The sequence below is a fragment of the Erythrolamprus reginae genome, chromosome Z (genome assembly GCF_031021105.1).
Source record: "Erythrolamprus reginae isolate rEryReg1 chromosome Z, rEryReg1.hap1, whole genome shotgun sequence".
Classification (NCBI taxonomy): domain Eukaryota; kingdom Metazoa; phylum Chordata; class Lepidosauria; order Squamata; family Dipsadidae; genus Erythrolamprus; species Erythrolamprus reginae.
Window position 1 is genome coordinate 303,443 of NC_091963.1, and position 18,758 is coordinate 322,200.

The following is an 18,758-nucleotide window of genomic DNA, read 5'->3' on the forward strand; positions in this document are numbered from 1 at the left end:
CAACCGTAAGAAAGCCTTTATTGCAAAGAAAACAGAGCTCAGAAAATAATAAGACGTCATCGTAATTATGATGATGATAATAATAATAATACATCAGGAACAGGGGCCTCTTCGGGGTCCCGTCTGGGTTCGGGGGGGCACGACATGGTCTCTTTCGGAGGGGGAGACAAGCATGGGCGTGGCAGGATGACAAGTCTCTTGTGTCCAATTTTGGGGCCTTGGCCGCCATCTTTTAACGTCGGTGAAAAATATTTTTTTAAAAATTATATTTAGGCCGAAGTTGCAGGGAGGGGAAGGGGCATTTCGGTGGGGAGAGAAGGAAGGAAGAAAGATCCCTCCCCCCACGTCCTCAATTTTCTCACGCTGGGTCATGAGCGACAAGCAACCTCGACGTGCCGAGGTGAATCCGGCGGGAAGGAACGATGTCGGCGTCGTGGATTTCTCCGAAGCCGATGTGGTGAAGAGGGGGTAACCGCCATGCACAGATGCTGGGAGGAGAGAGGAGAGGGCGCAGACAACAGAAAATGACAACCCCTCCATGCTCAGGGCACAAGCAAAGATGTCAGTCGATCCCTTTGTCCATCCAGGCTGATCCCAGGAGATTTTTGCCTGATGGGCTGACCTCTGACCCCCAATTGATCAAGGATCGAGAGGGTCCCTCTCAATTCTCTCAGATCTTCCCTCTCGATCTTGATCTTGGATCATACCTCTTGGATCAATTAAAGAATTTCCGCCTGACGGGCTGACCTCTGACCTCTCCCACTCCAATTGATCGAGCATCGAGAGAGACAAGAGGGTCCATCTCAAATCGAACAAAGGATCATCCCTCTCGAATCGACCCTCTCAATCTTGGATGGTCCCTCTCAATCTTGGATGGTCTCTCTGGGATCGACTAAAGGATCATCCCTCTCATATCGTCCCTCTCGATCATGGATTGTCCCTCTCGGATCAATTAAAGGATTTCCGCCTGACGAGCTGACCTCTGACCTCTCCCCTCCAATCGATCAAGGATTGAGAGGGATGAGAGGGTCCCTCTCGATCCTCTCATCCCTCTCGGATCATCCCTCTCAATCTCGATTGCCCAAAAGACTTTGGGAAGGAGAAGCTGACCTGCTTCAGCAAAGATTCTGCCGTCGTTACCAGTACCCGACCATGCCTGACCCAAAAAATGAAGCCGAAAGGGGATACAAAGCCGTTCTCTCACCCGGACAAAGCGGGAGGGGGGCCCTCCTAGCACCACAAGGAATAAAGGGGAGGGGGCAAACTGTTTTCTCTACCGTAATGGCCCACCGAGATTTGAATACCGTGGACCAATTCCATGTAGGACTTTTTCCCCCACGGTCCGGAGGAAACGCGATTTTACGCACCGCCCAAATCCCACGCGTATGCGGACAGGGCGTGGCCTCCACAGACCAGTTCCTGGTAAGTTCTGAACTGCTGTCAGTACACAGACCAGGATCCGGAACCTGGACGATTGCTCCCCAACATTGCCAGTCGCCCGACTCACCGAGAAAATGAAAACACAAAAGTGGGATTTTAGAGTACCACCCAGAAACTGGAAGGGTAGGGATTCCGTACTCCGGGCCATCACCGAGTCTGGCCAGCAGGAAAATGCCCACCACACATCGGGAACACAATTTTTCGATCGCGGCGACACAACAAAACACCAGGTTTTTATCTTGGGGGGGGGCATTGCCAAGCGAGGATTCAAGTTGAAAGAACGCAGCCCTCAAAACGTACCGGGAAAGAGTCCCCAAAGATGGATGCCAAAGCCGATGGGACTCCACTTTATGAATGCACCCCCCGCGCCGATCGACCCCATCCCACCCTGCTGTGGACGAAGCTGTCCTGCTCCACGTTGCCCCATGCAACTCTACGAATGAGCGAAGTGCCTCCCCCTCTTCCTGTCACGCACTCTGCTTGACCCCGGTCCATCGGTGTCAAGACCTCAGCCCATTGCCCCCTTCTCTCTCCCCGTTAAAATCCATGCCATCTTCCCACCTTAAGGCACAGACCCCCCAATCGCCTCTCTCCATAGGGAAATCCCGCTTCCTCCCATCCGGCAAGTCCCCCCTAAAAATAAGTCCAAACCTCGTGGGCGTCGCACAAGGAGGGGGGGGCGCCGACTTGTTCTAAAGTGCTTCTGGTTCGTTATGCCCCCCTGCTCGTGCGCAAGGACTCCGCCCGACTTTCTGTCCCACCAAAATCCAACCTCTTTGGTGTCAGCTCCCTGCGTCTGACTGTTGTATTCAGACTGGGGAGGTCCCTTCCGCCTTGCCTGCCCCCCTAAGACAACATTACCGTTCCAAATAGCGGCCAAGAAAGAAATCACCAGGAACGGGAAACACGTTTTTTCCTGACCATGGAGAGGGGCTCATTAACTCTCGGAGTTGAGTCTATCGTCCTTTGTGAGAGGGGGCCAAATCCCCACCCACGCACCTCCCCAAAATTCCAAATTCTACATCGCCGCGATGGGATAAATACGGGGGAACGCGACCGTTGGCTCGTTCAGTTCAGCCACAAAGTCTCATCAGCAAAAGTTTGGGCGGCAAAGCTGACTGTAAATTTTCCACAATGAGTCGTTTTCTATTTTTTTGACTCCCCTCCCCTTTCCGTAGTAAAGCCACTAGTTTTCGGGAATTCTTGTTGAAAAGCAAGGATAACACAGCATTCCCTCTGACTATGGTGGGGTGAGTCAAGCAAAGTAATCCAGTATACCAGGCAACTGTCCGGCATCGCATTCAGTCTGGTTTCGGGGCAGGGTACACGCACGCCCTTCCGCCTGCACTTCCTGTTTGGATTGGTTCCATCCTTTGGGACTAGATGAGGGGAAAATCGGGGAAATTTGAGCCGTTGGGCGGCTCAGCGGTAATACGGTAGTTTTTGGTCCTGCTGGCGTGGGAAGCTTTCGGGGTGGCAGGTTAGTTGGTGCATGTCCTTAGAGGAAGAGGGGGGCAGATAGGGGGGGGCGTCCCGGTTTAGGATACATGCATAAAACCCCACAGGTCAGGGCACGTCGCCGAAGGAGATTTGCCCTGGCAAAAATCGGCACCCGCGAGTTACCGCAACGAATCGGGAATCGAACATAGTCTGGGATTCGGGCCGGCGGGGTGCGTTGGTCCGCCCTGCGGGAGCTGGAGAGCACGTGTCGGGCAGGGGAGGCCCAGCCAGGCGCGCCCGGCGGCGTCTCGGTTCCCTGGTTGGAGCTGACCGAGATGCGGCGGGTGTGGAATAACCAAGGAGGCCCTACCGGCGTGGCAGAGGCAGTGTAGCATCTCGTTGGACGTTTCAGGCCGCGGGACGGGCGAGACCCCCTTGGGCTTGGGCGGGGCTTGGCCCAGGGGTGCACCCGCGTGGGCGCTGGTGCCAGGAAGCAGCGGCAAAGCCAGCCGGCGTTGACAATGCAGCATCTCTGAGTGGGGGTCGAGAACGGGGGGCGGCGGCGGGGCGCTCAGCTTTGGTCCTGGATCTGAGACGGGCGATTCAGCAGGGAGATTCTGCCCTTGTTGTCGGTGAATGCCGGACGAGTTCTCGGCGGGAAGATCTGGTCGAAGGACGGGCACTGCGGCGGCAGAAACAAGATCCCCTGGGGTGGTTTGTTGCAGTGCTGGCGCGGCGAGGAGGGTATTAGTGAGAGGATCGGTGCCCAGCACTTGCCGATGGGTCCGCTGGTGAGCTCGGAGTGCCGATTCTCCCTTGAACCGTTTCGGGCAACAAGCGCAGGCGTGCGGGCGTTGCTGGGAGTGTGTGCGCTGGTGGGCGGCCAGGTTTCCCTTCTGGCTGAAGCGGCGCCCGCAGGTGGCGCAAGGAAATGGGCGTTCACCAGAATGGATGCGCCGATGGGTGATTAGGTTCGCGCGTTGGTTGAACCGTTTGCCGCATTCCGAGCAGGGGAACGGTTTCTCCCCCGTGTGGATCCGTTGGTGGGTGATCAAATTTGGGCGCTGGCTGAAGCTTTTGCCACAGACGCCGCAGGGGAATGGTTTCTCGGTCGTGCGGCTCCCTCGCGGCACCGGCGTCTTTGGCTCAGGTGCGATGAGGCCCTCCTGCACAGCATGGGTGCGCTGGTGCGCCGCCAGGTTGGCCTTCTGGCTGAAGCGCTTCCCGCAGCGCAAGCACGGGAACGGGCGTTCGCCGGTGTGTACGCGCTGGTGCGTTAGCAGATTTGGGCGTTGCCGGAAGCGCTTCCCGCACTCTGAACACGGGTAGGGTTTCTCCCCAGTATGGATGCGTCCGTGAGTGATGAGGCCCTGTTTTTGACGGAAGCACTTGCCGCAGACAGCACAGGCGAACGGGCCTGTGCCCAAACCTTGTGCGGGGCGCCCGGGACCACCCAAACCGGGCTCGCAGGATGCCGCTTCTTCCTTCTTGACTCGCGGTTGCACCCGCAGCTGACCAGGATTCGGGGCGAGGAAGAGGCCCGCCCGGGAACTTTCCGGAAAGAGTGGGTAGCGTTCCAAGCTGGCGGCGAATCCTTTGGGCCCACCTTCTTCCTCCTTGATGGCTTTGCCACGCCCGGCGGCTGTGACGGATGAAAACAAGACAGAAGGGGGAAGAGACGGAAAAAAGAATGAAACGAATTAGCGCAATATTTATTATTTGTAATATACATATTATTATTACTAATAATATATATTATAATGTGATATATATTATTAATATAATATACAATAGTTACATTGTAATAAATGTTATATATTGTTATTATATATTATATTGTTATTATAATATAATATATATTAATGTTATAATATATAATATTGTTATATTATGATATAATATACTATATATATATATATTTGTTTTCGTAGATTTTCACGGGTATATGTATGTAGATTGTTCTGAGTTCGGGTTTTTGCTTCGTGTAATATTTTGAGTGTCTATGCAACGTTTCGGTGAAATCACATTCACCATCATCAGGCTGAAGTTGTAAGCTTCGTGCTGCTGTAAATATATATAAATAAATGAACTTGAGCCTGATGATGGTGAATGTGATTTCACCGAAACGTCGCATAGACACTCAACCTAACCGGTCCCAGAGATATTCTGCCATAGAGGGTTCACACACACACACAACGCCGAGCCCACTCTCGCTTCCTTTGAAGGCTCAATTGTTGTTGCAAGTGGTTTTGGCAGGACTTCCTCAGAGGAGTAGGGAAAAGAAGGGCGGAAGGGAGTGTGCGGGGTGCGTTTACTGAGGGAAGCCAAGCGATTGAGGGGCTTCCTCTTTTTTTGCACCTTTGTGGTACCACCACTATCCCGGGTCGAAACGGCCTTGCTTTCCCGTTTCCCCAACACATCCACCCGGCTTCTTTCCCCCCCCCCCCCCCGCCCACCTTGGCCTTCCCGCCCAGTTCCCTTAATCTGGCCTTGGAAAGAAAGCGGGACCGGGTTGGCTAAGGAGTGGACGGGAGAGGAAGGGGTGTCCCGCAAAAGAGATCCTTTGGAAGCTAGTTGTGGGGGATCTTAGAGCCTCGCCTGCTCAGCGTTGCAGATCCAGGCGGTGGCTTGTCTCTCCCGGGTTTTTCTTTTAAAATAAAGAGAGCCAGACGGAGGAACATCCCAACAAGGGGCTAAGAACTCGATCCCAGCCAAAATGGGAGGGAGGGAGGAGGAGGCGGCAGCCGCACAGCCGGTTTTTTAGGGGTGGGATGAAAGGAGCACGCAAGAGATCGTGGCCACAAAGGAGAAAATGGACTGAGAAATCCTCTTCTTTATGACCACAAGGGAGCCCTGAAGGGATCTCCCCCGGGCGAAGCGGGTGCCAGGCATGGAGTGAAACCAGGGAGCCTTGTCTGAGGCTGAAGCGCTGGTCCTTGCCATGGCTGGGATTCCCTGCCTCTGGACTGCTGCAGCAAGCAAAGGGGTGTTGGCAGCCCGGAGGCAGGGAATTCCAGCGGGGGCGGCAAGCAAAGGGGAAATCCCTGTGGCAGTAAGAGAGCGCAGGAATCCGGGCTCAGGTCCGTAAGGGGAAAATGCTTCTTAAGACGAGGCAAACAAATCTTAAACCCTGGGTTGGTATCTCTAAAAGTTCATATGACGAGGGGTTATTAAGACGAGGTATCACTGTATATGAGTTGGTTTTGATGTATGAAAAATCCATTATGCGGAGATTGGAAGAATTTGATCACTTGGAAAAATATAGATAAAATAATAATTAACTGCAAGAAGCAAATAGATCAAATGAAAAAAAGATATATTTTTCTTGTTTAGTATTTTATATTCTATATCATCATCATCAACATTATTATCATCATTATTATCCTTATCCTATTATTATTATTATTATTATTATTATTATTATCCTTATCGTGATTATTATCTTCATTATCACCACTATCAACATTATTATCAACCTTTCCATATGCTTATTATCATTATTATCATCATTATTATCATCATTATCAACATTATTATCATCCTTATACTTTCCTTATACTTACCTTATTATCATTATCACTATTATCATCATCCACATTATCATCATCATTATTATCATTATCTTTTCCTTATTATTGTCATTATTATCGTAATTATCATTGTCATCATTATTATCATTATCCTTTACTTATCCTTATTATCATTATCATCATTGTCATTATCATTATAATCATTATAATCATATTATCATTATCTTTTCCTTATCCTTATTATCATTATTATTGTCATTATCGTCATTGTCATCATCATTATCAATATCATTATTATCCTCATTATCCTTTCCTTATCCTTATGATCATTATCATAATTATTATAATTATTATCATCAACATTATTATCATAATTATTATTGTCATTATCCTTTCCTTATTATCATCATCATCATCATTATTATTATCAACATTGTTATCATCAATATGTCTTCGGAGAAGGGCAGCACACAAATCTAATAAATAATAATAGTAATAATAATAATAATAATAATAATAATAATAATAATAACAATAACAACAATTATTATTATCATTATCCTTTCCTTATCATTATCATTATCCTCATTATCCTTTCCTTATCCTTATGATCATTACCATAATTATCATTATCAACATTATTATCATAATTATTATTGTCATTATCCTTTCCTTATTATCATTATCATCATTATTATCAACATTGTTATAGAAACATAGAAACATAGAAGTCTGACGGCAGAAAAAGACCTCATGGTCCATCTAGTCTGCCCTTATACTATTTTCTGTATTTTATCTTAAGATGGATATATGTTTATCCCAGGCATGTTTAAATTCAGTTACTGTGGATTTATCTACCACATCTGCTGGAAGTTTGTTCCAAGGATCTACTACTCTTTCAGTAAAATAATATTTTCTCATGTTGCTTTTGATCTTTCCCCCAACTAACCTCAGATTGTGTCCCCTTGTTCTTGTGTTCACTTTCCTATTAAAAACACTTCCCTCCTGGACCTTATTTAACCCTTTAACATATTTAAATGTTTCGATCATGTCCCCCCTTTCCCTTCTGTCCTCCAGACTATACAGATTGAGTTCATGGAGTCTTTCCTGATACGTTTTATGCTTCAGACCTTCCACCATTCTTGTAGCCCGTCTTTGGACCCGTTCAATTTCGTCAATATCTTTTTGTAGGTGAGGTCTCCAGAACTGAACACAGTATTCCAAATGTGGTCTCACCAGCATTCTATATAGTGGGATCATAATCTCCCTCTTCCTGCTTGTTATACCTCTAGCTATGCAGCCAAGCATCCTACTTGCTTTCCCTACCGCCTGACTGCACTGTTCACCCATTTTGAGACTGTCAGAAATCACTACCCCTAAATCCTTTTCTTTTGAAGTATTTGCCAACACAGAACTGCCAATACAATAGTCAGATTGAGGATTCCTTTTCCCCAAGTGCATTATTTTACATTTGGAAACATTAAACTGCAGTTTCCATTGCTTAGACCATTTATCTAGTAAAGCTAAATCATTTACCATATTACAGACGCCTCCAGGAATATCAACCCTATTGCACACTTTAGAGTCATCGGCAAATAGGCAAAGCTTCCCTACCAAACCTTTCCCTATGTCACTCACAAATATATTAAAAAGAATAGGACCCAGAACATCAATATGTCTTCAGAGAAGGGCAGCACACAAATCTAATAAATAATGATAGTAATAATAATATCCTTTCCTTATTATCATTATCTATTATCAACATTATTATCATCATTATCCCTTCTTTATCCTTATCCTTATCCTTATCATTTTATTATCATTATTATTATTCCGAGGGCCTACCTTGACAGGCGCCTGCGCAGAGTTTGCCTTCCTCCAACTTCTGACGGTCAGTGACCCCGAGTTCCTCCCACCGTTCAATCCACGACAGGCTCTCGGGCTTGAAGAAACGGTAACCTGGCCGGGCGGGATAAAAGATCACAACACAACACATTGATTCTCCACCCCCATTTCCCACAATCCTTTGCCCTTATACTGCCTGGAAGTATAACATTGTTGAATCTCCACACCCTATTACCCACGATTCTTTGCCTGTACGCTGTCAGTCTTTCATATTTAAGATGGGACTAGAACTCCCAGACTCCTGTTGATTGGCCCACCCAGTAGTCTTTCACAGCTAAGATGGGACCTGAACTCCTAGTCGTCTTGTGATTGGTCCAAAGTCTCCCAGTCATTCACATTAAGGTGGGACTAGAACTCCCTGTCTCCTGTTGATTGGTCCAAAGTCTCCCAGTCATTCACATTAAGGTGGGACTAGAACTCCCTGTCTCCTATTGATTGGTCCAAAGTCTCCCAGTCATTTACATTAAGGTGGGACTAGAACTCCCTGTCTCCTGTTGATTGGTCCAAAGTCTCCCAGTCATTCACATTAAGGTGGGACTAGAACTCCCTGTCTCCTGTTGATTGGTCCAAAGTCTCCCAGTCTTTTACATCTAAGATGGGACTAGAACTCCCTGTCTCCTGGTGATTGGCCCAAAGCCACTCAGCCTTCCACATTAAGGCGGGACTACGACTCTCAGTCTCCATTGGCCCACCCAGTCGTCTTTTCCATTAAGGTGGGACTAGAACTCCCAGTATCCTGGTGATTGGTCCAAAGTCACTCAGTGTTTCACATTAAGGTGGGACTAGAACTCCCAGTTGCCTGGTGAGTTGTGTGTATGTGTGTTTGTGGGATCATGACTTACCTGGACAGGGATCGGTGGGGATCCCCCGGGTGGAATCCAGCTGCTCGCCCACGCACGGCTCTCCGACCCGCTCAATCCGTGATAGGAGATCGGGTTTGAGAACCGGATAGCCTGGGGAACAAAAAAAAAGTATAACAACGTTGAATCTCCATACTCCATTTCCCACGATTCTTTGCTTTTTCACTGCCTGGAAGTACAACAACATTGAATCTCCACACCCCATTTCTCACCATCCTTTGCCTTTCTATTGCCTGGAAGTATGACGTTGATTCTCCACACCCCATTTCTCACAATCCTCTTACCGAGAGATGTCACCAGCTCGTAGTTCTCCATCACAAGGTCCAGGGGAATGTCGGGAAGATTTCAGAGCTCCGTCAGGGAGGAAGAGGAAGAGCAGCTCAAGCGGGGTTTACCTGCCGGTAAGGGAGGGGGGAAAGAACACAAACACACAAACACAGAATTACATCCCTCTACTCAAAGCGTTCGGGAGTTAGGAACTAGTAAATCCCTCTTCAGATACTGAATTGCAGAGGGAAATTAGAGGGCGTCTAATCGAACCCCATACCAGGAAAATCAATCATTCACTCAAATCTATCATGTCTCTATCTATCTATGTAATATGTCTTACCTATCTTATCCATCATCTCTCTCTATCTAGCATCTATGTATCAATGTATCTATCCTATCTATCTGTCTGTCTCCCTATGAATCATCTCTATCATCTATCAATCAGATCAATCAATCTATTTATCGTCTCTACCTACCTACCTACCTACCTACCTACCAATCCTATCTCTATCACCTATATTTACTATCTCTCCATATCTATCTATCTATCTATCTATCTATCTATCTATCTATCTATCTATCTCTATCCCTCCCTCCCTCCCTCCCCAGCATCCCCAAAATATGGACAAGTGGGATGATACCTTCCGGCTACCAGACATCTGGAAACCAGCCCTCAAACGTATCCCAGCCATAGAAACTGAAACCAGACTCAGAACACACATTGCAAAACAACCAAGTAGCCTGCAAGCTCCAAATACTCAGGATATCACCCCTAATCCACAACCATTAACTAATCAGCATACCTCAGCTACATCAACGACCCCAGGTGTTACCCCACTGACTCAGCAGGAAGTTTCTACACAGCAGGCAATTGCTGAGCCATCAAACCACACCCAGCCACCAGTATTTATAGAAGGAAGGGAGCTCAGGTCTCGCAGTGTTCGCCCTAGAACAAGGCCAGAAACACCAGCCTGAAGATGACGAGTGAGACCTCGTCGAAACGTCGCCAGAAATTTCCAAATCCTACACGGGAAGAAACCTGAATATACCAAGACCGTCATACCTGTACCCGTGAAAATCTACGAAAACATATACACACATACACACACACACACACACACACGTTGTTCCCATCGGCGATTCTCCTCCGACTAATCACTGGTATTCTTTTTTCTGGTATCCTTCCAATTTATATTGACTTTTTCCGAAGATAATTGGATTGCTGATTTGAACCCGGATTAATCGTTAAGTGTTGCACTTCGGGATGCTTGACAAATGTATTTTTTTCATGTGCACTGTACATAAATAAATTTCTGGTGTAGTCCAATCACACTTGGCCAATAAAGAATATTCTATTTTATTCCTCTCCATTACCTTCCTTCGTTCTGTTCTATTCTAATTCTATTCTTCTTGATTCTATTCTTTTTTCCCTATTCTATTCTTCTTTATTATATTCTATTCTTCTTTTATTCCCATTTCTATTCTGTCATTGAGGTCAGCCTCAAACCCCTCTCCTCTTTCCAATTTATCTTAATTTATCATAATCATAAATTACACACAACCACACACCCGCAAACTAACAAGTACTTGAGTCTGGCATTTAAAAAACAACTCCCTGATAATAATAATGATACTAATAATAATTCTAATAACAATTATAATAGTAATAGTAATGATGATAGTAATGATAGTAATAGTAATAGAAATATTAATAATAATAGTAATAATAACAATAGTAATAACAATAGTAATAATAGTAATGATAATAGGAATAGGAATAATAATAGGAATAACAATATTAATAATAATATTATTATAATTACCCACACACAAAATTTGTGAGGCTGGCATTTAAATGAAAAAAACCCTCCCTTCCAACTGACCTGGCTAATTTACTTATGAGATTTGTCTGCTGCCCTGTCCGTAGACTTTGCAGCCATGCAGAGAATTTTCCAAGAAACAGCAAGTGTTTTTTTTCATCTCAGGGCGGAACGATAATTTCGTTTTGTGCGTTCGTCGGGCTTTTGATCTGTTTATTTTGGTTGACTTTTCCAAAAATCCCTGCGTAAAAAGATCATGAATGTTTAAAAATAATATTTTTATTATTATATTATGTTATATTATAATTATATTATATTATATAATTATAGAATAGAATCTATTCTATTCACATTTTTTTCCCCGGACCAAAAGTTGAAACCAAGAAAATCTAGTCTTTTTTCCTTTCTCTGTTTCTTTTCTCTTTTTCCTTTTCTCCTTTTCTTTCTTTCTTTTTCTTTCTCTCTCTCTCTCCCTCTCTCTGCTTCTATCCTCTCTTTTTCTTTCTCTCTGCTTCTTTCCCCACTTTTTCCTTTTATTTTTATTTTTCTCCCCCTCTCTCTGCTTCTTTCCTTGTTCCTTTTCTTTCTTTTTTCTTTCTATCTTTTTCTTTCTTTCTCCCTCTCTGCTTCTTTCCTCTTTTCCTCCCTTTTTCTTTTCTCCTTTCATTCCTTCCTTCCTTTCTGTCTTTTTTCTTTCTTCTGTCTCTTTCTGTTTGTCATTCCCCTCCTTTCTTTCTTTTCCTTTCTTTCTCTGTCCCTCTCTTCTTATTTTCTTTTGCCTTTTTCTTTCTTTTATCTTTTTTCTCTTTTTAATTTTCTTTCTTTCCATCCTTTTTTCTTTCTTTCTTCTGTCTCTGTCATTCCCTCCCTCCTTCCGTTTCTTTCTTTTTCTTTCTTTCTCTCTGCTTCTTTCCTGTCTTTTTCCTTTCCTTTTCTTTCTTACCTTCCCTTTCTTTCTTTCTTTCTTTTCAGAAAATCCTTGCATTACATTTTTTTTGGAAAAGATGCTATGATTGAGAAATAAAGAAAAAAAAACCAGGGACCAAAAATCTATTTTTTATTTTTTTTAAAAGAGGAAGGTGGGGGAGATGGACGATGGCAATCTTCCAGTATTCATTAATTAAAAAGCCAACCAAAGACGGGCTACAAGAATGGTGGAAGGTCTGAAGCATAAAACTGACCAGGAAAGACTTCATGGACTCAATCTGTAGAGTCTGGAGGACAGAAGGAAAAGGGGGGACAGGATCGAAACATTTAAATGTGTCAAAGGGTTAAATAAGGTTCAGGAGGGAAGTGTTTTTAATAGGAAAGTGAACACAAGAACAAGGGGACACAATCTGAAGTTAGTTGCGGGAAAGATCAAAAGCAACAAGAGAAAATATTATTTGACTGAAAGAGTAGTAGATGCTTGGAACAAACTTTCAGCAGATGTGGTAGATAAATCCACAGTAACTGAATTGAAACATGCCTGGGATAAACATAGAACCATCCCAAGATAAAATACAGGAAATAGTATAAGGGCAGACTAGATGGACCATGGGGTCTTTTTCTGCCGTCAGACTTCTATGTTTCTAATTGGAAGGGACGCGGGAAGTGATCTAGTCCACCACCTCCTCCACAAGCATATCTTTTTTTTAAACTATGGAGCCACTAGAAGGCAAGGGGAATAAACAATAAGCTCCACCCTCCCAGCCCCTCTTCCCCCCACGGGAGCCATTCTAACCACCACCCCATGAACTCTGCCCTAGCTCCCTGTTTATGGATTGTTGATGGATTGTTATTATCGACCTATCCATCCATCTATCTACTATCATGATATCTATCTATCTATCTATCTATCTATCTATCTATCTATCTATCTATCTATCTATCTATCTATCATCTACCTATCTAACTAGTTTATAGTTTGTTAGATTTGTATGCTGCCCCTCTCTGAAGACTGCCTGCCTGCCTGCCTGCCTGCCTACCTACCTACCTACCTATCATCTACCTATCTACCTACCTACCTACCTACCTATCTCATCTACAAAAAGATATAGACAAAATTGCACGGGTCCAAAGATGGGCTACAAGAATGGTGGAAGGTCTTAAGCATAAAACGTATCAGGAAAGACTTCATGAACTCAATCTGTATTGTTGTGAGCCGCCCCAAGTTTGCGGAGAGGGGCGGCATATAAATCCAATAAACCTAACCTAAACCTAACCATAGTCTGGAGGACAGAAGGACAGAAGATTTAAGTATGTTAAAACGTTAAATAAGGTCCAGGAGGGAAGTGTTTTTAATAGGAAAGTGAACACAAGAACAAGGGGACACAATCTGAAGTTAGTTGGGGGAAAGATCAAAAGCAACATGAGAAAATATTATTTTACTGAAAGAGTAGTAGATGCTTGGAACAAACTTCCAGCAGACGTGGTTGGTAAATCCACAGTAACTGAATTTAAACATGCCTGGGATAAACATATATCCATCCTAAGATAAAATACAGGAAATAGTATAAGGACAGAATAGATGGACCATGAGGTCTTTTTCTGCCGTCAGACTTATATGTTTCTTTCTTTCTTTCCTTCTTTCTTACATTCCCTTTCTTTTCTTTTCCCCATCCCTTCTTTCCCTTTCTCCTTTCTTTCTTTCTTTCTTTCTTTCTTTTCTGTCTATCTTTCCCTCCCTTCTTCTTTATCTTCCTTTTCTCTTTCCTTTCTTCCTTCCTTCTCTCCTTCCTTCCTCTTTCTTCCTTTCCTTTTTCCTTTCTTCCCCTTCCATTTCTTTTTCTTTCCTTCCCTTCTTTCTTTCCTTTTCCCCTTTCTCCTTTCCTTATCTTTCTTTCTTACTTTCCTCTCTCTTTAGTTCTTTCCCATTCTTTTTATCAATCATAGAAACCTAGAATCCTAGAAGTCTGACGGCAGAAAAAGACCTCATGCTCCATCTAGTCTGCCCTTATACTATTTCCTGTGTTTTATCTTAGGATGGATATATGTTTATCCCAGGCATGTTTACATTCGGTTACTGTGGATTTATCTACCACGTCTGCTGGAAGTTTGTTCCAAGGATCTACTACTCTTTCAGTAAAATAATATTTTCTCATGTTGCTTTTGATCTTTCCCCCAACTAACCTCAGATTGTGTCCCCTTGTTCTTGGGTTCACTTTCCTTTTCTCCTCACCTTTCTCCTTCTTTCCCTCTTAACCTGTCTTTTATTGGCTCGTTCTCTCTCTTCTTTCTCACCTGCCCTTCCTCATTCGCCTCTCTCTTAGCTTTCGCCTTCTCTCCCAGTGATTCTATCTTTTATTCCCAATCTCTCTCCCCCCCTTTTTCGCTTTTTGCCTGTCTCGTTCTCCCTCTGATTCTTTTGTCTTTCTCATTCTCGTCTTTCTGTCTCATGCTTTCGCCTTCTCTCCCTTTGATTCTTTCTCTCATTCTATCCTTCTCCTTCTCTATCTCATTCATTTTTTCATCCTCTTTCTCATTCGCTCTTTTTATCTCCATCTCATTCTGTCTCCTTCATTCTTTCATCCTTTTTCTCTCATTATTTCCTTCCTTTTATTCTTTCTTTCTTTCTCATTCTCTTCCATCCTCTCATCCTTTTCACTTTCAGTCACTCCTTCTCTCCCTCTGATTCTTTCTTTTATTCTTTCTCGCTTTGTCTCTCATTCTCTCTTTCATCCTTTCTTTCTCATTTGCTCTTTTGCTTTTCCTTTCGCTCTCATTCTCCTTCTTCTTTCGTCCTTTCTTTCTCTTCCATTCTCCCTCCTTTCTCTCTCTCTCACTTTCTCAATTCTCTCTTCTCTTTCTCCTTCTCTTCACTTTCATTCTGTCTCTCCTTCCTTTCTCGCTCGTATTCCCTCGCTCTGATTCCATCTTTCATCCTTTCTTGCTCTCCCCTTCTTGAACTTTCATCCTTATTCTTTCTTTTTTCTCACTTTTCTCATTCTCTCCGATTCTCTCGCTCTACTCCATCCTCTCTTGTTCTCTTTTCTTTCTTTCATTTCTGCTTTCTCATTCATTTTTCTCTTTTCACATTCTCTCTTACATCCCCTCTTCTTCTCTTCTCTTTCTCTTTCATTCCCCCTCACTTCTTCCCTTCTCTGTCCCTTTCCACTCTCTTTCTCTTTGTGTTTCATCTTCTCTTGTTCTCTTTTCTTTCATTCATTCCTCCTTTCTCATTAGCTCTCCTTCCTTTTCTCATTCTCTCGTTCTTACATTCTTTCTTTTTCCCTTCTCTTCCCATTCTTCCATTCCCCATTTCTCCTTCCCTCTCTCACTTCTTCCATTCTCTCTTTCTCTCTGTTCCATCCTCTATCATTCTCTTTTCCTTCTTTCATTGCCCCTTTCTCCTCCTTTCTTCTTCCCTTCTCTCCATTCCACTCTCTTCCTCCTTCCTTTCTCGTTCAATTTTCTCTTTCATTCCTGATTTCTCATTCGCTTTCTTTTCTCATTCTCTCTTTTACATCCTTTATCTTCTTCCTTTCCTTTCCCTTTTTTTCCTTTCATCTTCTCTTCTTCCCCTCTCTCTCCTTTCCACTCTTTTCTATCCTCTCTCATTCTCTTTTCTCTTTCATTCCTGCTTTCTCACTTGCTCTCCTTCCTTCTTTTCTCATTCTCTCTCTGAGGTTCTCTCTTATATCCTTTCTCTCTTCCCTTCTCTTCCCTCTCTCTGTCATTCCCCCTTTCTCCTTCCCTCTGTTCCTACCTTCATTCCCCTTTTCTCCTTCCCTTCTCATCCCTTCCTCTGTCATTCCCTTTCTCCCCTCTTTCATTCCTTTTCTCCTTCCCTTCCTGTCATTCCCTTTCTTTCCCTCTCTTTCATTGCTTTTCTCCTCCCCTTCCTCTTTCATTCCTTTTCTCCTTCCCTTCCTCTGCGATTCCCTTTCTCCTTCCCTCTCTTTCACTCCTGTTCTCCTTCCCTTCCTCTGTCATTCCTTTTCTCCTTCCCTCTTTCATCCCTTTTCTCCCTCCCTTTCATTCCTGTTCTCCCTCCCTCTCTTTCATTTCTCCTTCCCTCTTTCATTCCTTTTCTCCTTCCCTTCCTCTGTCATTCCTTTTCTACTTCCCTCTTTCATCCCTTTTCTCCCTCCCTTTCATTCCTGTTCTCCTTCCCTCTTTCATTCCTTTTCTCCTTCCCTTCCTCTGTCATTCCTTTTCTCCTTCCCTCTGTCATTCCTTTTCTCCTTCCCTTCATCTGTCATTCCTTTTCTCCTTCCCTTCATCTGTCATTCCTTTTCTCCTTCCCTCTTTCATTCCTTTTCTCCTTCCCTCTTTCATTCCTTTTCTCCTTCCCTCTTTCATTCCTTTTCTCACTTCTTTCCTGTGATTCCCTTTCTCCTTCCCTCTCTTTCATTCCTTTTCTCCTTCCCGTCCTCTGTCATTCTTTTTCTCCTTCCCTCTTACATTGCTTTTCTCTTTCCCTCTCTTTCATTCCTTTTCTTTCTTTCTTTCATCCCTTTTCTCCTTCCCTCTCTTTCATTCCTTTTCTCCTTCCCTCTCTTTCATTCCTTTTCTCCTTCCCTCTCTTTCATTCCTTTTCTCTTTCCCTTTCTTTCTTTCATTCCTTTTCTCCTTCCCTCTTTCATTCCTTTTCTCCTTCCCTCTTTCATTCCTTTTCTTCTTCCCTCTTTCATTCCTCTTCTCCCTTCCTTCCTCTGTGATTCCCTTTCTCCTTCCCTCTCTTTCATTCCTTTTTTCCTTCCCTCTCTCATTCCTTATCTCCTTCCTGTCCTCTGTCATTCTTTTTCTCCTTCCCTCTTTCATTGCTTTTCTCTTTCCCTCTTTCATTCCTTTTCTCTTTCCCTTTCTTTCATTGCTTTTCTCCTTCCCTTCCTCTGTCATTCTTTTTCTCCTTCCCTCTTTCATTGTTTTTCTCTTTCCCTCTCTTTCATTCCTTTTCTCTTTCTCTTTCTTTCATTCCTTTTCTCCTTCCCTTCATCTGTCATTCCTTTTCTCTTTCCCTTTTTTCATTCCTTTTCTCCTTCCCGTCCTCTGTCATTCTTTTTCTCCTTCCCTCTTTCATTGCTTTTCTCTTTCCCTCTCTTTCATTCCTTTTCTCTTTCTCTCATTCCTTTTCTCCTTCCCTCTCTTTCATTCCTTTTCTCTTACTTTCATTCCTTTTCTCCTTCCCTTCCTCTGTCATTCCTTTTCTCTTTCCCTCTCTTTCATTCCTTTTCTCCTTCCCGTCCTCTGTCATTCTTTTTCTCCTTCCCTCTTTCATTGCTTTTCTCTTTCCCTCTTTCATTCCTTTTCTCTTTCTTTTTCTTTCATTCCTTTTCTCCTTCCCTCTCTTTCATTCCTTATCTCCTTCCCGTCCTGTCATTCTTTTTCTCCTTCCCTCTTTTATTCCTTTTCTCTTTCCCTCACTTTCATTCCTTTTCTCCTTCCCGTCCTCTGTCATTCTTTTTCTCCTTCCCTCTTTCATTGCTTTTCTCTTTCCCTCTCTTTCATTCCTTTTCTCTTTCTCTTTCTTTCATTCCTTTTCTCCTTCCCTCTCTTTCATTCCTTATCTCCTTCCCGTCCTGTCATTCTTTTTCTCCTTCCCTCTTTTATTCCTTTTCTCTTTCCCTTCTGTGATTTCCTTTTCTCCTTCCCTCTCTTTCATTGCTTTTCTCCTTCCCTTCCTCTGTCATTCCACTTTTCCCCTTCCCTCTCTTCCATTCCCATTCTCCTTCCCTTTCCACTTTCTCCTTCACTCTCTCCTTTCCTCCCACCCTCCTGCCAAACCTCCCTGGTCAACCCCCCACTTCCCCCACTCACCCCGTTCCCCCCTCCCCTCCCCCTCCCCCACCCCAGCCAATGCTCCCTCCTCCCCACCAGAAGACAGACAGACCCCCCCAGAGACGTCACTGCAGGCCCAGAGGCCTCCCCAGTTCCCCCTCCATCCCTCCCCCACCTACTCCCACCCCGCCCGACTAGGCCAACTAAGCCCGACGCACCCCTCACCCGTCCAACCGTCGCCGCCCGGGCTCCGGCTTTCCACCTCTCTCCCACCCGCCACGTGGGGACCCCCACCGCCGAGGAGCCCCCTCTACTCGACCCCAGGCTCCCCCCTCTCACCAGGCCGCGCCGTGACCCCTTGACCCGGCGGGCGGGGTCGCCATAGCAACCGAAGGCGACGGTCCGGGGCCCCGTGGCGGACGCGCCTGCCGCGTCATCAGCCGACGCGGTATCTAGTGACATCACGCGCACGCGCCCTTTACCCGCACCTTTCCCTTTCTCCGCGCCTGCGCTATCTTAAAAGAAAATAAGACCCGGATGAAAGAGGTCTGGGCCTACTTGTGGCGTGCTGCGCACGTATCGGCTCCCTAAGAGCGATGTCTCGCGATAGGTTGTGTTTTTTGGTGTGGGCGTGGCCTTGAGCGTGACGCAATGCCAACATGACGCAACGGCGACGCAACGTCTTGTCCTAGAGCAGTACAGTATTTCCCAACCTTGGCAATGTGAAGATATCTGGACTTCAACTCCCAGAATTCCCCAGCCAGCATTCACTGGCTGGGGAATTCTGGGAG

General features: G+C 44.8%; 1 protein-coding gene across 1 annotated transcript; it reads right to left on the minus strand.

The window, feature by feature from the left end:
* On the minus strand, positions 1–18,421 carry LOC139175841 (endothelial zinc finger protein induced by tumor necrosis factor alpha-like). Its single transcript, XM_070767158.1, has 6 exons — positions 18,307–18,421; positions 11,329–11,506; positions 9,460–9,570; positions 9,158–9,268; positions 8,256–8,369; positions 1–4,522 (listed from the first exon to the last, which is right to left on the minus strand). Exons 3-6 carry the CDS (start codon positions 9,488–9,490, stop codon positions 3,060–3,062), a joined length of 1,719 nt encoding a protein of 572 aa, XP_070623259.1. The 5' UTR covers positions 9,491–9,570; positions 11,329–11,506; positions 18,307–18,421; the 3' UTR covers positions 1–3,059.
* Positions 18,422–18,758: the final 337 nt, after the last annotated feature.